This window comes from Rhinoderma darwinii, chromosome 9 (genome assembly GCF_050947455.1).
Source record: "Rhinoderma darwinii isolate aRhiDar2 chromosome 9, aRhiDar2.hap1, whole genome shotgun sequence".
NCBI lineage: Eukaryota > Metazoa > Chordata > Amphibia > Anura > Rhinodermatidae > Rhinoderma > Rhinoderma darwinii.
The window spans coordinates 31,274,763-31,297,514 of NC_134695.1; the positions used below are offsets into that span (position 1 = coordinate 31,274,763).

Here is a 22,752-nt window from a genome sequence, read left to right on the forward strand (position 1 = left end):
TTGGAGCCAAACACAGAAGTGCATCAGTCGTGCCTTAATTTTGATCTACTCCTGGATTTGGCTCAAAACTCCGCCAAAAATGGCGCCAAACTGTGTGTGATCCTGGCCTCACAAACACATTAAAAGAATGTCAGGACAGTGTTTTTTAAAGGTGTATAACATTTTGGACTTTTATGGCATACCCACAGGATATGGCATAAATGTCCGATAGATGCAGGTCCCACACCTCTCTAGAGCGTGGCCCTCTCACGCCCCAATTCTACATATTGCCGCTGTTGTCAATCAATGGCCCTGAGTTACGAGTTCCAAAACAGCGGAGTATGCGGAGCTATGCAGTTTCTTTAACTCCCATGGTATGTAGAATGAGGTTACAGAAACCGCACGTGGTTTCCTTACCTTACAAATTTCAGATTTGTGGATATGCCATACGTGTCAAAGATAGGAATACCCCTTTAAGTTGTTCAGGTAAGCAAGTGGTGGGGAAATATATACAGTGAGATTGGCAAAAGCATTAATGAAACTTACTCTAAGGCTGGGTTCACACGACCACATTAACGTCCGTAATGGACGGACGTATTTCGGCCGGAAGTCCCGGACCGAACTCAGTGCAGGGAGCCGGGCTCCTAGCATCATAGTTATGTACGATGCTAGGAGTCCCTGCCTCTCCGTGGAACTACTGTCCCGTACTGAAAACATGATTACAGTACGGGACAGTTGTTCTGCAGAGAGGCAGGGACTCCTAGCATCGTACATAACTATGATGCTAGGAGCCCGGCTCCCTGCACTGAGTTCGGTCCGGGACTTCCGGCCGAAATACGTCCGTCCATTACGGACGTTAATGTGGTCGTGTGAACCCAGCCTAACCTTTAAACCAAGATTTTTATACTGTATGCACAGGTGACAACCAAATCAATTTGAAAAACTCCCCAAAACGACGCATTAAGTGGTATCTTCTAGCTGGTGAATCATTCAAGCTTCCATCAGGCAATTGTTGCTCAAGTCTAGAAGCAAAAAAATTATTTTTTGAGTACTCTCCAAAAAAAATAAAAATAAAATAAAATGGATTGGATTGCATCTTGCATTGGGGTACACAGACCGTGGGTATAGGCTCCTGCCACTAGAAGGGGACACGGAGCACTAAAAAGGGTTAACTCCTCCTAGACAGGCTATACGCCCTCCTGCAGACAGTTTGTACAAAAGCAGTAGCCAGGAGAAGCCAACAGAAGGTAACTGTAAAACAAAAAAAAAAAAAAAAAAAAAAAAAAAAAAAAAACACCTCTTGATGGGACGGAAAGAGGAAATCGTTAAAAAAAACAAAACAGTAGATTCCCAAAAAACAGAAAAAAACAAAAACTGGGTGGGAGCAGAGTCCAACAAGCTCTCCGTAAAAGCCTTTTCTCATAGAGTACTCAAAGCTTTTTTCTTATTCGTATCATTAGGAGACACTGACTGTGGGACGTATTAAAGCAGTCCCCCAGGGAAGGCAACAAGAACATTGCACAACCAGCTGTCTAGTCCACGACTACCTGCAGAACCTAGTGACCGGGAAAAAGATCCAGGGATCCAAGTGTGTGCATCATAGAACAGAGTAAGTTGTGGAGAAATAGACAGGCAACAGCCGTACGCACCTGCCGAGAGAAGAGAGGTAAGCACTTTAGGGCGGCAACTAAAGCTTATCCACAAAAAACCCTGCTGGGAAGAAAAATGAAAAAAACGACAAGAAACCTGAGCAATAAAGAGAAAGGAGGATGGAAATATCCTTGGTCCTGTGAAAAATAGCAAAAAGGGGAAAAGTCATCTAGGCATTAGTAAGGTTGTGATGACTCGTCCCGAGAAACCACCAGATCTCAGGACTATGGTTTGACAAATTGTGGTGCCAAATGTAGTGATACGAAGAGCTACGAGACCGAACTAAGAGTGGGTAGTCTGAGAAGTAGATGTCAAGAAAAAAAAAAAAAAAAAAAGAAACTGTCTAAAAAGGATGAAATGTGAGAGACCACATTTGTTGATTGAAGACCTGTGCCACCAGGACAATCCACCTGAAAGTCCTGGGGAGAAGAGGCAGTAGAGGGAAAATATGCATTTAAGACATCTCGGACAAAAAAAATGGGGAGAAAAAAAAATAAATAAAAATAAGGTAGACAACCTGCCTGGGTCCAGACGTCTTCTGCTGAAGACTGCTGTCAAATAGACCACTACTGTAATTGGGCCCACAGATAGAGCTGGAACCTGGCTGTCAACGCACAATAGGAATTGTGGGGACTGCTGAGCTATAGGTCAACTTGATCATTCAAGAAGCGGCCATGTTAGGCTAGTCAGACAGAAAAGGACACACCTCTAGGAGGAAAGGCCATTGAGGAGGAGAAAAAGAAAAAAAGAAAAAAAAAAAAATAGCAGCCCTGGGGAATGGTTGGCGGTGAGAATCCACGAGTATAAGGATGATCCAGCGAGCCAAAATCTTCTGATGAAGCAAGCAAATTTGGCACACAGCATAGGGGAAAGGCTTTCACAGCGGAAGAACCCCTGGGAGACGATGTGGTAATAAGTCTGTAGAGCGTCTATAAAGATTAACCCCTTAATGACAAGGCCATTTTGCACGTTAATGACCAAGGATTATTTTTTGTTTTTCACGGTTGCATTCCAAGAGTCGTAATTTTTTTTTATTCCGTCGACATAGCCGTATAAGGGCTTGTTTTTTGCGGGACGAGTTGTATTTTGTAATTGTACCCTTTTTAGATGCTTATAATATATTGATTAACTTGCAACTTTATTTTAGGAGAGAATTGAAAATAAGCAGCTATTCCAGCATTAATTTTCACGTTATAAATTTACGCCATTTACTAGGCAGCGTAAATAACATGTTAACTTTATTCTATGGGTCGGCACGATTACGGGGATACCAAATATGTAAAGGTTTTATATGTTTTCCTACGTTTGCACAATAAAAAGCCTTTTAGAAAAAAAATTACTTGTTTTTCCCTCGCCGCATTCCAAGAGACGTAATTTTTTTATTTTTCCGTCAATGTGGCCGTATGTGGGCTTGATTTTTGCGGGCCAATGTGTAATTTTCATTAGTACTATTTTGGGGTACATAGGATTTATAGATTAACTTTTATTTTATTTTTTATGGGGGGGAATGGGAGAAAAGATAATTTTGCAGTTTTTTTTGGACGCCGTTCATCCGGCGGTTTAATGTGTTCATTTTATTGTTCAAGTCGTTACGATCGTGGGGATACCATATATGTGCATGTGTTATTTGTTTTGACCCTTACTAAATAAAACCACTTTTTGGGCAAAAAAAGTAGTTTTGTTTGATTTTGAATGTCATTTTATTTTTTTTCACAAACTTTATTTAACGGATTTACATTTATTTTTTTTAGTCCCACAAGGGGACTCCACTATGCGATCTGCTTATCGCATATATAATGCTTTGGTATACTTAGTATACCAAAGCATTATTGCCTGTCAGTGTAAAACAGGCATTTGCTGAAGGCAGACCTGGGGGTCTTTGTTAGGCCCCCGGCTGCCATGGTAACCCGACAGCGACCAGCGATTTCTTTGCGGGGGCGCCGATGGGGTGACAGAGGGAGCTCCCTCCCTCTGTCAAACACATTAGATGTCGCGGTCACTATCGACAGCGGCACTTAATGGGTTAAACTGCCAGAATCTTAGCGCGCTTCGATTCCGGCAGTTGCAGCAGAAGCCAGGCTGTGTATAACAACCGTGCTCCTGCCGCTGATCGCGTGGGCACAGTGGCAGTACCCGCGCCATCACAGGATGGATATATCCGTCCTCCTGCGCGTACTAGCAGCTGCAGAGGACAGATATATCCGTCCTTCGGCGTTAACAGGTTAAAGGGGTTGTCCAACAAAAAAACAAAACAAAATAAAAGAATCTTATTTTTTCCTGAAAATAAAACAAACTTTACAATGTACTTTTCCAAACCTGCACGGATTGCAGGTTGTCAGTCCCTGTTGCGTGGCCCCGGGAGTTGGGAGCGACCGTCCTTGTGATGACCTTTAAACCCCTTTAATTGCTGTACCGGTTTCAAACAGGAGTAAAAGGCCTAAAAAGCTTTCTCAGCAGCCATGAAGGGTCTACGTCAGAGCCATGCAGCTTAGATCCACAAAACCTGGAAAAAGAGAAAGCCCAGAACCTGAGCTTACCTGAGTGGAGGCTAACCATCATGTAGACTAGGGTCCTCTAAGTGTTGCATCAGGAGCCACACAATAAAATTTTGTCCAGTCTGGGACAAAGAAAAAAGGTAAGAGAAGACACCAGAGGGCATTTGGAAACCTATCAGCTGCACAGCTTGGAAGAGGAGGAAAAAAAAAAAAAAAAAAAAAAAAGGGAAGCATCTGCAGCAGCCTTTGCCTGTTCTCCAATGATACAGCCAAAAAAATAAAAATAAAATGTATGAACCAACTCCTATGCCACTTATGATGCTGCTGCTGCCTGCCACTCACGTCGAATATACTCATGCTGGCAAGCGATTAACCACTTCCTGACCAGCAGATTGACCCCCTACCCCTCTTTCTGACCAGGCAAACTTTCAAGTCTTAGCCATGTGACAATTTGAAGTGATTCTCCAGGACCTTTATATTGATGGCCTATCCTTAGGATCAATAGCAGCTTGGTGGGAATCAGACTCCAGGCATCCCCACAATCAGCTGTCTGTAGGGGCCACAACGACAATATAGTTTACCAGACAAAGCGATGTACAGTTCCGTAACAGCCGTACCTCGGATTGCAGCTCAGTTCCATTCACTTGAATTTTGGCTATTCACATTGCGTTTTGGCAATACGTTTAGTGTGTACATCTAGAGAGCGCCTGACGTACAGGCTAAACTTGTCCATAAGGTTCAGTCAGCCCAACTGAGGCCAAAAGTGTATTTTGGCTTCGGTCAAGCAGATATAATGAATTTAAAGGGATGGAATAGCATAATATAAGTCATTCATCACAGGCCTCTGTCAAAATATTCATTAGGAAGCTTCAGTGACGTAAGTGTCCATGTATGGACAGTTATCGCTGGGGCTGAACTCCCCATCGTTACGGCGGCCCTATCTTCTGCAACCACAGGACCGCTACTGCTGAAGTCCCTGGATGCCATCTGTCCAGGGAACCTACATCATGGGAGCTTCCCTAGGATAGCCCCAGTGACGTAACTCCAGCTTCTTTAAAGTTCTTGTGGTCACAGAGTATATTAGGCCGCTGTGTGAGGCTCTGACTGGGGACTCGAGCATCACAAAGCTCCTGTTGTCACGGTCCATATATGGATAGTGACGTCAGGGGCATTCCCAGGGCCGACGCTCTGGCCAGCATCTCCAGTAGTGAAAGCGGACATCACGGCCCATATATGCTGGGCATAGCACTTGAGGTAGCGATCTGTTCGAAGGATTCCGGCAACTTCTTCCACTGTATGCAACAACATTGCAGACTTCCATCGGAGGTATACGTCAATAGTCCTGATGTATACCTCAGACGGAAGGCATAAAACGCGATGTGATTAAGGCCTTATCTATAAAAACTGCAGACGTAATCAGCTGTGATCTGCAATAAAGATTGCATTTGTCACCCACATCACTGATGCACCTTTCCTTAAATTATGTGTGTATATATAATCTACATCAGAATGATTACCTTTGTTCATATAGTGGGGGGGGGGGGGGGGATTATATTTTTGGGAAGGAAAAACGTAATGTGTTGTGAATACACATACCGACCTCTCTCATCGACAGGCTGTGGGGAGAGTGAGACCTTCCTGTAAATATATGGGAAAGGGTCCATGGCCAATAGAAATGAAAGGGTCCGTACTTTGATCTGCAATTACAGTCCGTAATTGTGGATCAAAATTACGGCCGCGTGCATGGGGCCTTAAAGAGGCTCTGTCACGATATTATAAGTGGCCTATCTTGTACATAATGTGATCGGCGCTGTAATGTAGATTACAGCAGTGTTTTTTATTTAGAGAAACGATAATTTTTGACGGAGTTATGACCTATATTAGCTTTATGCTGAGTTTCTTAATGGACAACTGGGCGTGTTTTACTTTTTGACCAAGTGGGCGTCGGAGAGAAGTGTATGACGTGGACCAATCAGCGTCATACACTTCTCTCCATTCATTTACTCTGCAGATCGCGATATAGCTATATCACTATGTACACACACACGCACACGTTACTGCAGTGTCCTGACAGTGACTATACATTACCTCCAGCCAGGATGTGAGGTCTATTCAGAATCCTGACACTTCGCTAATGTTTGTGAGATTTACAGCAAGGCAAGTGTAAGCAAACACTGCTGTAATCTACATTACAGCACCGATCACATCATGTACAAGATAGGCCACTTATAATGTGGTGACAGAGCCTCTTTAAGTCTCAGGTTACCGAGTAAAAAAAAATACTCCATCACCTTTGCTTGTGGCACCAGGTCTGTGACCAACATTTGTCCCCTAATCTCAAAGTGAAAATTTATGCAAATATTTTGAAATAAACCTACCCATCCCCTCAATCTAATGTGCAGCAGTAGTTAGCCTGAATGTCTAGAATGAACCACAGGAATTACATAGCTTTGACAATACGACGGAAGGCTAAGCAATAAAATTAAGAAAAAAAGCCCAACATAAAATTGAAACCGCTATTTATCATGTAGCCAATAGGGCAAAAAAATAATTTAGGAGATAAAAATAAATAAAAATCGCACTGAAAAATAAAAAAGCCATTTCCTTCTATAATCATCTTCTGCACCCCATTACTGAAACTGATCATTGTCAGCGTTCAGCAGCCTCCAGCGTTATACATTATATATAAAAAAAACAAAACCAAAACACATTACCATGTACTTTAACTTACCCAAATCACTTTTTCTTGCAATAACTGTATCACAGTGCGGACAGTGAAATTTAGCAACATTTTCAGTATGCTTCTGTAATATGTGCATTTTCATTGTACCACTTTGGGTAAAACGTGCATGACAAATATAGCATTCATATGGCTTTTCACCTAGGAAACAAGGTATTCAAGATCAGAAAACCAGCAGAGAAAACCAAATCGCGAAACAAGAGCTACTGGTATAAAGCATACTTAGGAGAACCATCAACAACACACGTAAGAAGTGTAAAAAAGGTGGGACCGGGTAACTACCGTCCAGTAAGTTGGACGTTTGCAATACAGAAAATATTTGAAGGTATTCTATTCTTTTGGACTATTGTTTCCCGCAAAATCAGACATGCGCGCAATTGGGATTCTTATTGACTATTGGTACATTTGGCGCATCAAAGAATTGATCTAACGTTTCTTTTTGTTTTTTTTTTTTACACGACACGTTTTTGAAAACACTTTTGTAAAAAAAAAAAAAACACACGTTACATGTACTAACTGTGCGTTTTTCCATTGATTTGAATGTGAAGCTTAATGAAGCGTTTTTTTGACACGAAGGGCCAGTTCACATCAGCGTTGGCTTTCCGTTGAGGGGTTCAGTCGGAGGTTTCCGTCGTGGAACCCCGCAACGGAAAGTCAAACGTAAACCACGGCTTCCGTTTGCCTCACCATTGTTTTTAATGGTGCCTGAAACATTGCTAATGGTTTCCGTTTGTCACCGTTCTGGCAGGTTTCCGTTTTTTCTACGGAATCAATAGCGCAGTCGACAGCACTATGGATTCCGTAGAAAAAAAACAACAAATTTTTACAATGATCTTCAACCATGGTATGTCCCTAATCCATTACCCAATAGCTACCTAGTGCTGTCAGGTGTTTGTTTTCTCTCCCTTTAAACGTTAGTCTGTCAGAAGATTTTATGCTAACAAAGTCATAAATGGTAGACTCAAAATGTGTAAAATCCAGCAGTGGCGTACCACAAGTATCTGTGTTTAGCGTAATTCTTTTTACTCTTTAGAACATTGTGGATGGGATTGAAATAAACAAAAAAAAAAAAAGGGTTAGTTCTTGTGGACATAAAATTTAAGGATCTTAAATTGTAAAATATTGCCGAAAGCCCTAGATAGGCTGGCAAAATGGACTAAAACATGGCAGATTAATTTTGTGTGTTAATAAATGTCAAGTAATGCACCTAGGTCATTGTAATCATAACTGCTTTTTACATAGAATAGAACTAAAATTGAAATAAAACGAGAAGGACCTGGGTATTCTGGCTACAAGTAAGATAAGCAGCAGTACTCTATGTCAAGTAGCAGCTGCAAAAGCAAAGATTTTAGTTTGTATAAAAACCCATGACTCCAATGTAATATTAACCCACTATAAATCCCTTGTAAGACCACATCTCTAATAGGGCATTCAGTTTTGGGCTCCACATTGTAAAAAGGCTATAGGAGAGCTGGAGAGCGTCCAGAGGAGGGTGGACTAGATTAAATAGAATGGGAGGTCTGTCATAATTAGAGGCTAGGAAAAACAACAGGATTTTGTACTTACCAGTAGAATCCTTTTCTCATTGAATTCACGGAGGAGGGGGGGGGGGGGGTTGGGAAGAGACGTTGACAGTACCATGGGTATAGTCTGCTGACACTAGTAGGAGGCTGACAAGGTAAATATATGAAAAAAACAAAAACCGTGAAACTGCCCAGTGGTCTATACCCTCTGCTGAGCACTCAGCTCCTCAATTTGTACCAAGAGCAGAGAAGGTTTAACAATACAAGAAATAGGGAGGGGCCTGTGTCCCCCAGTAAATTCAACGAGAAAGGGATTTTACTGGTAAGTACAAAGATTCTACTTTCTCATAGCATTCACTGGGGGACAGTACCATGGGACAAGGGTTGAAACTATACCAGAATTTGGACTTCGATACCGATACTTCATGTAGTATTGTGATACTTTATACCAAAACGATACTTTGGCAACAGTAATAAAAAAAATAACTTTTCCCTTGAATGCTGCGGTCAGATTTTATCGCAGTGTTCAAGGTAATAGCGGCGGAGATCAGAGGTTTCTCTCATCTCCGGCATTAGTGTGGCTGCGGCTGTGTAATACAGCCATTGCCCCGCTCCTGACAAGAAGTGTGCGCGGTCAGCATGAGGTGATGCGGCCGGTTCTGCACCAATGAGCGCAGGCACTGAAGACAGAACATGGGGGTGTTTTGCAGTGCGACCGCCATGCTCTGTCTTCAGTGCCGCCACTCAGAGCTGGTCGCATAATCTCATGCTGAACGCGCGTGCACACTTGTCATGACTCAGGCGCAAGGCGATGGCTGTATTAGAAAGCCGCAGGCCGCGCTAAAATACATTCATGTGTTACAATGCTAAGTTGTGCGGCCGCACAGCTTCGTATACAAATACATGAAACAACATTATCTAACCGTTTGAGGGTGCACGGCATCGAAATAGTATCGAAGTTTCGATGCATCGTGCATCCCTACATGGGTCATCCTAAAGCAGTCCCTATGGGTGGGGAAAAAATTAATTATCGATGTTAGCCATGGCTGCTTGCAACACCATCTGACCCAAACTGGCATCGGCAAAGGCCAAATAAAATCCTTGAAGTAGTATGTAACGAGGACCAGGTAGCTGCTTCACAGACCTAAAGGACAGAAGTCTGATGCCCCACCGACCAGGAATAGGGTAGGCCCTTTTAACCACCAACTGTATCCAGTTAGAAGTGGTAGCATTTGAAGCCGGGCCACCCTTACGAGGGCCCTCTGGAACAACAAATAGGGAGTCAGACATCCGGAAGGTCTCCGTAACTGCAATGTAGACCCGAAGGGCTCTAACGACATCCAAGCAACGTAAGGAACATTCACGTGAATGAGAAGGGCTAGGACAAACCGAAGGAAGGACAATGTCCTCATTAAGATGGGAGGTTACCACCTTAGGAAGGAAGGATAGCACCGGACGTAGCACCAACTTGTCCCTATGAAAAATCGTAAACTAAGGGTTGCAGAACAAGGCTGCCAGCTCAGAAACTATGGATAGAGGTGATCGCTAAACAGAAAACTACATCAGATCCGAAGAGTTATCCCAAGATAGAATTGCCAGCTGTAGAGATCAGAAGTAAAATTGAGCAAATGGGACTGCCTTGAAAGGTTTAGACGATCATCCCCAAGATTTCATGCAGAAGCAGGTAGAGCAATCCTGCGGAGTACTGTCACTAAGTGTGGCGATTTTGTCCCTGGGTAAGAAAACCCTAGCTGCCTGTATCTCCAGGTCCATCCCTAGAAACTCCATTCTCCGAGGAGTGAGGGATAACTTGGTGCTGTCGATCAGCCATTCGAATCGGAGAAGACAATCCAGTCTAATGTTGAGGCTGTCCAAGTTGTCCTTTTTGAAAGGTGCCTTCACCAGAAGATCGTCCAAGTATGGGATAACCGCTATTCCCCCTGAATATTTGGAGCCATGGGCGTCGCCATGACCTTGAAGACTCCTGGAACCGTGGCCAGCCCGAAGGGATTGCCAGAAACTGGAAACACTCGGTACCTACTGCAAAGCGCAGGAAACGCGGATGTACTTGAGCAACGGGAACATGAAGATAAGCATCCTTGATGTCTATTGAGGACAGGAACTAGTCGACCTCCAAGGAAGCGACCACCGATCGCACAGACTCCATGCGAATCCTTCGAATCTTCACATATCAATTGAGACGTTTTATTCAAACCTTTTCGCAGTACATTTTGGACCTAAAACTGTTTGAACTGTTCTGGAGTTAGTACGGAGACAATTACTTAATGGAGGAGGCTTTGAATGGCTTGAGAAAAAGCTTGGGCATGGAGGGGCACGGAAGAGGAGTTAACAGGAAAAAGCACCCAAGAGGGCGAGAAGAAAATCATTTTGTAGCCTGTCAACACAACCTCCCGCACCCAGGCGTCTGATGTTATCGAGCCATGTCTCTTGGAAGGAGAGCAGCTGTCCTGTCCCCCCCCCCCCCCACCCAAAAGAGCAGATCGGGTGAGGCAAGTTTTCAGGCTATGGAAGGCCGCTGTGCTGAATCGGGTCTGTTGTGGGGCTGCCCGGAGTTTCTAGACCGGAAAGCAGGTCTCTGCGCTCAGAAAGGACAGGGGTCACACGAGTTCTGTCTCTGACGGGGCACAGAGTACCGAAATGTACGAAACCATCTTTGACGACGTTGTGGAAGAAAAGTGCTCCTTCCTCCTGTAGACCCAGAAATTAGTTGGACCAGGTTAGGTCCATAGAGGAGAACCTGGGCATAAGGAAGGTCGAAAAACTTCTTCCAAGAGGCACATCGATATCCCAGTTTCTATTGCAAAATCCCTGTGGACAGCTAGCTCATTAGCCATGGCCTTAGCCAACCTTTGGTCAGATTGGACGGAAACGTCAAAGATCTATTTTGACATCTGCAAAAGCTGTGCAGCGAGCAGGGAAATATTCACGAGAGTCCCCTGAATCAATTGCATCCTGTAGTCGAGTAGCCAGTTCAATAAAAAAAGCCAAGCTAACCCAATCTGCTGCAAATTGGGCCGCTAACTGCTGAGGAAGGTGTTGTAAGGAATCCACCATGGCCTGAGAGTGGCGGGCGAGATTATCTACTGCCTGGGTGAGGGAAGCCACCCATTGGGGGGGTAATATGCTCTAACTGTGGGTGCTGGGGAATCCTGTGGTGGTTTAGGCGGAGGGCATTTAACACAGACTGGGTCAGGCTGCCCGATGCAGTACAAAGCACGTTACAACGGTGTGGGGGGGTCTTAAGAGCTTTACCCCTTGAAGACATTATGAGCCTTTCACAAAAAACACTATAGCCAATGGCAATGCTACCAGACCCCCTATGTGCTGCGTCCTTCGTGAAAAAGGAAGGTTTCCAGTGCTTTATGACTTTTGTACACCGCTCAGTGTACTATGGCGTTCACTACTGGTGAAAGAGGGAAGTATCTGAACAGAATAACCCCTCCCCTGCAGCCCAAAAAATAACGCACGCCGTTTGGACAAAGCGGGCATGTGACCCAGGTCACGCCAGGAGACAAATCCGAACGCGAAAACGGTGCTGGAAAATGGCAGGGTGGCGAGGAGAGCGGTCGGGAGGTCAGCTTGCGGCCTAGCAGAGAACCAAAGCTGGGGCCTAAATTAATGGTGCCACCAGCAGAACACTGCGGCTTGTAGTAAAAAACAGAAGATAATACTGAAGTATGTCTGTCAGCACGTGTTAAAAAAAACAAAAAACATTAGCAAGAACAAAACACCTCAGAATAAAAAAAACATTATATACAATGCCGCAAAGCCCGCTGACAGTGTGAATGCTCCACAACAGCTCCCAATGGCGGGGAAAGGGGAGAAACGTACCCATCAGTCGTCTTCATGCGCAGCCTGTCACCACTTCAGAAAACACACACACACGTAGTGTGGCTGTCTGGCATCCTCAAATGCTGGGTGTCCAAGGCGGCGAACATCCACCAGAGAGGTGGGCATCCACCAAGGTAGGAAGAGCATCCACTGAAAAAGTGGAAACTCCTGCTGCCCAGTGCCCGGAGGGAAGTCACCACGTGGAACACATGAGGCACTGTCACCTGAAAACCCCCCAAAAAAACAACCATTTACCAGAATTTGCGTGCAAGACATGTATGCATCCTACGGACACACGTCTAAAACTGAGGAACTTGGAGCTCAGCAGAGTGTTTAGCCCACTGGGTGGAGCCACATTTTTTTTTTTTTTATATTTACCTAGTTTCAGCGGCATATACCCATGGTACATCGTCCCCCAGACTCTGGACCTGGACGGTCAGCTGCCGTTAAGACAGTGGGCTGTCGGAAGGGTTAAGATCTAAACCCTAGTTTTTTTGTAGGAAAGAATATAATAATATATATATATATTTATTAAAAAAAAGGGTAGTCAGGCACCTAAAGTGTACTGTTAAGTGCATAATAGGGGGGAGGGGGGGGGTCGGAGGCATACCCAAAAAAAAATAAAAAAATTAAAAAAAAATAAATAAATAAAAGAGCAGTTACCTGAATGGGTTCTCATATGTCTTTTCAGTTTGTATGTGTCTCTACTAGCATAGCTGCACAGACTGCATTGAAAAGGGCGCTCTCCGGTATGGGAACGGATATGTCTCTTCAACTTGCTTACCTAATCAAGAGAACAAAACATTTCCAATAGTCATTATAAAGACTTGTTCACACGGCAGTTTTAAGAAGTGTTTTAGATTTCTAGCCATACCCAGCAGTGGCTGCGATTAGCATAAAAGTATAAAGAAAACCTTCCAATTCTGTTTTAGCAGAATTAAAATTGGCTAAAAAAAATAAATAAATAAAAACAATTGCGCTGAACGAACAAATCCTTAGGACTTGTTTACACAGTGCAGTTTTGCTGCAGGTTTTGAATGCATTTTTGTAAGCCAAAACCAGAATTAGATCCAGACCTATAAGGCCTTCCTTTGCATATTTCATCTGTTTAGGTTCCGTTCCTGGTTTTGGCTTAAATGCATTCAAAAACTGCAGAAAATCTACACCATGAACAAGGACTTGGGTAGTTATCTACTACACACCTAAAAGCCAGTACCAGAAATTACTACTGCTGATTCAGCAAACTAAACAAAAAAAACAAAAAGAAAAAAAAGATACACCAACAACAAATCGCATGTTCCTACCACTTACCTCAACACTGGCATAATCACACATGGAACATTTAAAAGGTTTCTCATGAGTATGTTTGTAACGACGATGTCTGACTAATTCACCACTTGTCACAAAGGCCATGTCACAGTCTGGGCACTTATGAGGCCTAGTACCTAATAAAAGAGCAGATACACTACATGAAAAAGGACATCACTGAAAAGCAATATTAAAACAGGAAAGGTAAAAAAAAAATAGGAACGAGATACATATTTATTACAAACATAATCAAAGTGAAAGTATTTCCATCCAAAACTTAAAAATGAACATACAGTAAGAAAATAGAGCGGTGGCACGTTTGGTAAGAATTTGTTAGTTTTGTCTCAGCGTCCATTTTTTTTTTTTTTTTACCCAACAGGAAGTGCAGGCATATTGATTGCCACATGCAAACTTGCTCCTCAGAACAGTTGGTCATTTTTACGATTCAGGGGAGCTAAAAGGGGGTAATACAGGTTTTTAAAATGGATATTAGATCAGTGGGGGTGTGCCTCTTGGCACCGCCGCCGATCAGCGATTTAGAGGGTGAATGGGACAGTGATGCAATAACTTGCACAGCCACTACAAATGCAACGGTGCATGCAAAGCACGAAAAAGAAAACATGTAACCAATGAAGAGGCCACGCGCTCGTACAAGTATCGCGGCACCTTCAAACAGCTGGTCACCGGGGATGTCGAGAGTCGGACCCCCAACAATCTAATATGGATGCCTAGCGGTTAGAGATGACTGGGTGTTAAGGTGCCCATATACTTCCTATAGCTGTCAGCTGAACAGCTGTATCTCCCGACACCTCCATACAAATGCATGCTTGGCTAAGCGGGCTTGTGTTTACAATGGAGAGGGGAATGAAACACTTCCTAGAAGGTGCTCACGCCATTTTAGATGGAAGCCAAACCCACGGCATTTCACAGAAGCGGCTATTAGCCACACAAGTGTAGCATTACCCAGTAGCCGTTCACATAATGCATGGAGTGCTGGGTCTCCTAGAGTGGAAGCAGCTTGCCATTCTGGCTCAGAGGGGGCTCAAGCGACAGCCACCCCCTTATGGAATTCATAAGCCCTAATAGGGCATAGAGAAGAGGATTTCAATATTAGACTTAAATAGAAACCAAACTGGAAAGGAGAATGTAAATTCTGCAGCATCTACAATCGCTTTCTGAAATTATAGGGGTTATTCAGGAGTTTTAAACACTTTGCAGGAGGGCAGGGGAGGGTAAAAGCAGAAAAAGAGACTTGATCCAGCGCTGGGTTTAAAAGGAAGTAATATTCCAACTTTATTCCACATATATTAAAAAGTCCATATACAAAGGGGTGGATGCATCAGATAGCGGGCCTACGGGCTTCAGACAAATCGCTTGTCCTTACTCATGGCGTGTTGCATGAGAGGGTATAAAATAATCAACAGGCATTGAGCCTTGAAACCTCCCGCCACCCCCCTTCCTCGCTCAAGAAGCTTTGGCAGCGGTCACGTGCTACTGCAGTTTATCGCTGGCTGCAGCTTCTGGATCCGAAGAGGTGGCGAACAGGGTGTCCGCACTGGAGCAGACACCCTGTACCTCGTAATTATTTTTTTTATTCCCCTTCCATGAACCACACGGATAACCCCTTTAAGGATAGAATGTTCAAATTTGTCGTCATTTATGGAGACTTTGCAAAACACAAAACTACTTTTACCCAATTCCAGTATATTCTGCCAAAAAGTAACAAAACTGAAAAGAAATATAAAATATCCACATGATTAAATCTAACCTGTATGGGTATTGAGATGGTTCCTAAGCAAGGTGACCGTTCTAAACGCTCTACCACATAAGTGGCATTTGTGAGGTCGTTCGTCAGTATGACTTTTCATATGACGATCAAGGTTTGACCGTCTAGGACACGTATAACTACATAGTTCACACTGGAAAGTCTTCTTTACACCTGAAAAATAAAAAAGTGATTTTAGTCAAAATTTTACTGCTAAAACGACAAAGGTTAAAATTACACTGCCAGTCATTTATCTACATTAAATTATTAGCATCAGCAGCTGCCACTGGGGAATTAGGCGCTTACTGCTTTAAGCTATAGTTTTAATATTTAGATCTACAAAAGGTAAGCAGCAACCTCCCCGCCCCACAGGTTAGCCTGTTCACAGAAAATGTTATTTAACTCTGTCTCTTCTGGGGATTTAAGAATCTTTTAAAAAAAAAAAAAAAAAAAAAATGAAAAATTACACTAGACAGTAAGTTAATTTTTCCCCGTTAACTCAGACAACTTCAATAGCAAAATGTTTTCCCCACCTGCAAAACAGACATTAAACAAAGTGGAATGAAAGCTCCCGCCCCACCTTCCCCAGTGAGTACTGTAGTAAGACTTTTCACATTAGGTTTAAGGCATCGGTTTGCCAAAGAAGTCAGAAAATACTACTGAAACTGCATGCCATACAGGCACATGTGTTGCCCATAGAGTTCAATGAAGAACAGCTCAAATTACGTGGCAAAGAAGTGTCCTGCACATTCTTTGCCGAGGCAGTCCATTTACGCGTCGTCGTTTGACAGCTGTCAAACGACGACGCGTAAATTACAGGTTGTCTGCACAGTACGTCGGCAAACCCATTCAAATGAATGGGCAGATGTTTGCCGACGTATTGTAGCCCTATTTTCAGACGTAAAACGAGGCAGAATACGCCTCGTTTACGTCTGCAAATAGGTCGTGTGAACCCAGCCTGAGGGTATGTGCACACAATGTTTTCAGACGTTTTTCGGGCCGTAAACGTCCCGAAAAACGGCAGAGAAATCGGAAGCAGAACGCCTACAAACATCTGCTCATTGATTTCAAATGGGAAATACGGCGTTCTGTTCCGACGGGGCGTTTTTTACGCGGCCGTTGTTCAAAAACGGCACGAAAGAGACGCCCGCGAAAAAGAAGTGCATGTCACTTCTTGTGACATGCTTTTTGGAGCAGTTTTTCATCGACTATAGAAAAACAGCTCCAAAAACGGCCGTAAAACCGCGAGTGGCTTAAAAAACGTCTGAAAATCAGGAGCCATTTTCCTTTGAAAACAGTTCCGTATTTTCAGACGTTTTTTAGTAAGTGTGTGAACATGCCCCAAGTATGCCTGCACGGACTATAGCAATCTTTGTCAATCAGCAGTGGCTTCTGAATATAATCAGTGTGTTTGAAGCATATGTGATGTTGCGACTGCTATATGTTTTTTTTTACTAATAAAAATATTCCTTTACCTCTAAAATAGACATACATATTTTGGCCTGTAGTAGTGAAAAAAACAAAAAATACAGATGTAAAAAAAGTTACATTACAGCACCTTTCTTTTTAATTTTTGTTGGTTTGGGTGGCTTCATATTTCCAACTACTTTTTCTGCATTAACTTCAGAGAGCAATCCTTCCTGCTGTTCCTCTTCAAAATCATAAACTGAAACATCAACATCCTTCCCTTCTTCTGTGTAGCGCAGTTTACTTTTCTTGGTTTTCTTAATTTTTTTGATAGGCGGTGCATAATCTGGATCCTTCTGCCATGTTGATTCTTCTTGTGATTGAAGCTCTGCTTGTTCTAATGTTTCCACTTCACCATTTGCTCCAACCTTAACAACTTGGAAACCTTCCGGAAGGGGCAGTGTGTGACAAATCATAGGCTCGGACAGACCTCCTTTGGTAATCTCATTGTCGTAGGCTGCATGATGCGCACGCACAGAAGTAGCAGCAACAGGTACAGTTACCGGGACATGAACAAGCTGGAGTTCTCCTAAATTAATCGGCTGTTCCTCCATATTTACGACTTGCAAGGTTATAATCTGTGTATCATCCACTGTTGAATCACCTTCTTGGGGAATTACACCTTCCATGACTTCAGTTTTCATCTGTAATATTGTAGAATCAAGCTGCTCCATCATAACCATCTGAACATTGCTATTAACATCACTGGACACGTCACTCACATCTGTCTGACTCTGCACCATAACAATACTATCCTCATCCGCACCACCCTCTCTTCGTCGCTGGTAAGTCTTTGTTTCTTTTCTTTTCATGAAGGACTCCGAATCCTCAACAATGGCTTCTGCCATCTCTCCTTCCATTTTAACTAAAAAGAAACAAAAAGAAAATTAAGAATGCAGATAAAAAAATATTACAAAGGGAAAGTGCTTGTCCATTTTTTAAAATGTTCCCTCTTTAGGTTTCATTCACACTTACATAATTGGTCAGAAATTTGCATCATATTTCATGCAGAAAAATGAAATAAAAATTAGGCATGGGTGGGGGGGGGGGGGGGGGAAATGAGGCCTTAATTGTAGTTAAACACCATAAACCTCTGAAGCCTTTTTTTTATTAAATCTATGCATTTTTCGGTTAGAGTAAATTAGAAAATCGTAATCTACTTTTTTGCAAAGTAACTTCTATGTACGCACTACACATACAAGCTGCATAGCACTGCTGTAATCTGAATCTGTCAGTCTGCTGGACACTTGGCTCGGCTAACAACTCCTGTGTGCCTCTAACACACAGGATAACCATAATTCAAGAGCTTTGCTATGATTGGTAATAGGGTTATCCCGTGTGAATATAATAGTCAGAATGGGTCCAGCAGGTAAGGAGCTGTTCACATCTGTGTTGTGGTTTTCTGTTTTGCTGTCAGAGGAGTAGAACAAGGGAATACCAGAAGCAACTGTTCCGTTGCACAACGGATACCGCTGACTGAACCCATAGACTTCAATGGGTTCTGTCCCGGTGTCCGTGAGTTTACCAGAGACCATAGCACAGCATACTGCGCTATTGTTTCCTCTAATCCCTGCCGGATCTGCACACGTGAACAGCCCCTGGGGGAGGGGGGACACCGTCCACTTCCTTAATGACGGGGCGTCTCCGTGCCTTAACGCTACATGACCTACTATTAGGTCATGCTAACTAGAGCGTTCGCGCTCAGTGACCTAATAGTAGGTCATAGAGTATACACGGCGCCGTTCGCGCGGGGCGCGTTCATGAGCTGTGACAGCTGCCGTTTCAGACAGCAGACTGTCACAGCTCAATGTGCAGGGACCGATCGCGGAGGTCCCCCGTCGATTAACCCCTTAGAAGCCGCGTTCAATAGTGACCGCGGCTTCTTAAGGGTTAAGCCACAATCGACGGCCCGATCCATGATAGCGGGCCGCGATGGCTACTATGGCAACCAGAATCCTAACAATGGACTCTGGCTACGCCATCGACGGAAACCTAGCGGGTCCTGACGAAGTCAGGACCCACTATGCTTGCTGTCAGTGAGTAGCTGACAGCTCTAATATACTGCACTACGCATGTAGTGCAGTGTATTAGAATAGCGATCAGGGCCTCCTGCCCTTAAGTCCCCTAGTGGGACAAAGTAAAAAAGTTTAAAAAAAGTGGTGTAAAAATAAGAAAAAAAAAAGTTTTAAAAGTGATAAATGTAAAAATCCCCCTTTTTCCCTTATCAGTCCTTTATTATTAATAAACAAATAAAAGTATATATAATTGGTATCGCCGCGATCGTAACGGCCTGAACTACAAAATTATTTTGTTATTTAATCCGCGCGGTGAACGCCGTAAAAGAAAATAATAATAAACCGTACCAAAATCACAATTGATTGGTCACTTCACCTCCCAAAAAATGGAATAAAAAAAAGAGATCAAAAAGTCGCATGTACCGTATATATCGGCGTACAAGACGACTTTTTACACCCTTAAAAAAAATGTCAAAAGTGTGGGGTCGTCTTATATGCCGGATATTGTCTACATTAGGGATGCACGTTGCAGCCGCACAGCTCAGTATAGTAACACATGAATGTATGGGAGCGCGGCTGCGGCTGTGTAATTCAGCCACAGCCCCGCTCCTGAGTCATGATAAGTTCGCGGGGTCAGGATGATGCAATGCGGCCAGCGCTGCACTAATGAGCGGCGGCACTGGAGACAGAACATGGCGGGCGCGCTACAAAACACCCCCATGTTCTGTCTTCAGTGCCTGAACTGCCGCTCATTAGTGCAGCGCCGGCCGCATCACCTCATGCTGACCGCGTGCGCACTTCCTGTCAGGAGCGGGGCAATGGCTGTATTACACAGCCGCAGCCCCGCTCTAACGGCGGAGATCAGAGAAACCGCTCATCTCCGCCGTTATTCCCCTGAATGCTGCGATCACAGCTGACTGCAGCATTCAGGGGAAAGTGAGAAGGGGGGGGGATGCCCCTGGATCGCGTCACAGGGAATTCCTGTGACGCGATCGAGGGCCATACCATATATGGGCAGACAGCCCAGGGTCTATTGACGGACCCCAGGGCTGTCTTACCATATTTCATGTTGTTAGGACATACCCAAGTATGTCCTAACAACTGCCTGTGTATTATCCGTCCACAGGCTAATGTACTGGCACATATCTGATATATGTCAGTACATTAAAGTTTAAAAATAAAGTAAAAACAAAGTATTGTTAAATTTTTAAAAAAAATACACCTTCACCTTTTTTACAATAAACATTAAAATAAGTCTCAATACATAAAATACACACATTCAGTATTGGCGCGTACAACGTTTTTGCATCATTTATGATGTGTACGCTGTAAAAAAATGAAATAAACACGGCTTTCATTCACTTATTAACGTGAGGCGCGAGGTGCGATGAATTTACCCTCCATGTTCCTCACATTAATAGTAATTAACCCCATCATGTACCTCGCACATTAACCCAATATGACTGAGAAACATGATGGGATTAATTACTATTAATGTGAGGCTCGTTCAAAATTCATCACAAGTCGCGCCTCACATCAGAAAACGGAAGAATTTTTTTTTTATTACTGTTGGCAAAAGTATCGAAATCGCAATACTAAACGAAGTATCGGTATCGAAGTCCAAATTCTGGTATCGTGACATCCCTAGTCTACATATTGTCTACACACAAGTTGTGTGTTACCTTGTGAGCCTGCAGTCCGGTACACAGGCTCCCGGGATGCACGGAATCCGCCACGGATCTGAGGGAAGCCGGTATTAGCCGCCAGGGAACATCTCTGTAAGATCCTCTGTCCCGCCCTTTCCTCTCATTCCCTGCCTCTCAGATCTTGCGCGATGAAGCAGCCTATCTGCGCATGCGCGAGTTCAAAGAGACAGAGAGTCCTGGGTCCTGCCGCCGATGGCCATAGTGAAGCGCTCTTGCACGAAATGGTGAGTATATCTTAAATTCTATATTTTAAGGGTAAAAGTTGGGGGTCGTCTTATACGCCCAGTCGTCTTATACGCCGACATATACGGTACCTAAAAATGGTGCAGATCGAAACGACCATTCGTTACGCAAAAAAAAATAAGTCCTCGCACGGCTTTATTGATGGAAAATAAAAAAAGTTCTGGCTCTTAGAATAAGGCAACACAAAAAGTCAATGATTTTTTACAAAAAGTATTTTATCGTGCAAACACCATAAGACATAAAAAAAAAAAAACTATAAACATCTGGTATCGCCGTAATCGTATCACCCCGCAGAATATAGTGAATATGTCATATATAGCGCACGGTGAACGTGGTAATAAATAAATGAAAAACAATAGTAGAATTGCTGTGTTTTAGTCACCACGCCACTTAAAAATAGTATAAAAACTGATCAAAAAGTCGCATGCACCCCATGAAAACTACAATGAATTCCTCAAGGGGTCTAGTTTCCAAAATAGGGTCACTTTTGGGGGGTTTCCACTGTTTTGGCACCACAAGACCTCTTCAAACCGGACATGGTGCCTAATAAATTAAATTTCACCTCTACTTTGCTCTAAATTCCTGCGAAATACCTAAAGGGTTAATAAACTTTCTAAATGCTGTTGTGAATACTTTGAGGGGTCTAGTTTCTAAAATGGGGTTTTTTATGGGGTTTTCTAATATATGGGCCCCTCAAAGCCACTTCAGAACTGAGCTGGAACCTAAAAAATTCTTCGCTTCTTACATTATACTGATAATGAGCAGTGCCCACCCCGAGATGACCCCAGTTTTGACCGTTTGTATAACTGGAGACCCCTATTAGACCGTTTCAGTGCCCGGTTTTCCCAAGCATACACCCCCAAGAAGTGTATTTCTATTGATGAGTCCTTGGAACATTTTAAAGGGAGGCTTCAATTCCGCCAGTACCTGCCGAGTAAGAGGACAAGGTATGGCGTGAAGATGAGCTGTGCGAGAGTGCATCTGGGTATACCTACACATTTAGGATATATGAAGGGAAGGACAGCAGTATTCAGCCCCCAGAATGCCCCCCCCTTTACTGGGAGTTAATGCAAAAATTGTGTGTGATTTGGTGCTGCTGGACCAGGATCACCACCTCGACCTGGATAATTTTTATACCAGCGTCCTGCTCTTCAACTACCTCGCTTCCAGAAGTCCTGCGGCATGCGGCACTGCTAGAAGAAATGTGAGAGGCTTCCCTAAGACTCTGCTTGGGCAAACACTCAGAAGGGGTGCAACATATTGCGTGTAAAGTACAAGTACAAGAGGGATGTCACACCAGTACCCATGTACCAGTACAGAGACCCCCAAACCAGACTGCATCCTGGACTACAATAGGTACATGGGAGGGGTGGACTTGTCAGATCAAGTCCTGAAGCCCTACAGCGCCATGCGGTGTGGTATAAGAAGCTGGCCGTGCACATCATACAGATGGCTTTGTACAATATGTACATGCTAGGTCGATGTGCAGGCCAGACGGGAACTTTCCTGGAATTTCAAGAGGTGATCATCAAGAACCTAATCTTTAGGGGCCAGGAAGGGGGAGCACCCAGTACTTCTGGAAGCGGGGCCACATGCATCGTACCAGGGCAACACTTTCCAGGAGAAGTTCCCCAAACTGGCAAGAAGGGAAAAAGTCAAAAGAGGTGCAAAGTCTGCTATAAGAGGGCGATAAGGAAGGACACAATATATCAATGTGACACGTGTCCCGAAAAACCAGAGCTCTGTATGAAAGTGTTTTAAAATTTATCATACAGCCCTTGATTTTTAATCTACCCCAATTTTACTTACCGTGATGCACTCCGCACATCTTATCCCCCTCATCTTTCCCTTCTGAGCCCTGCTGCGTGCCCAGGCAGCTGATAACAGCCACATGGAGGGTATTGCCGTACCCATGAGAACCCACATTACAGTTTATGGGGTGTATGTCTCCGGTCAAAATGCTCACTACACCTCTAGATAAATGCCTTAAGGGGTGTAGTTTTTAAAAA

At 43.6% G+C, this 22,752-nt stretch overlaps 1 protein-coding gene across 3 annotated transcripts in view; it reads right to left on the reverse strand.

Annotated features, from left to right (window-relative positions):
* The window catches only part of CTCF (CCCTC-binding factor), a 71,373-nt gene that overhangs the window by 25,656 nt on the left and 22,965 nt on the right, over positions 1-22,752 (reverse strand). For all 3 annotated transcript variants that reach the window (XM_075837466.1, XM_075837464.1, XM_075837465.1), the window contains exons 2-6: positions 16,871-17,644; positions 15,316-15,486; positions 13,551-13,684; positions 12,903-13,023; positions 6,856-7,005 (exon numbers count right to left, since the gene is read on the reverse strand). In XM_075837466.1, coding sequence (XP_075693581.1) covers positions 6,856-7,005; positions 12,903-13,023; positions 13,551-13,684; positions 15,316-15,486; positions 16,871-17,639 — 1,345 coding nt within the window. In that variant the 5' untranslated portion in view covers positions 17,640-17,644. The remainder of the gene's footprint in view (positions 1-6,855; positions 7,006-12,902; positions 13,024-13,550; positions 13,685-15,315; positions 15,487-16,870; positions 17,645-22,752) is intronic.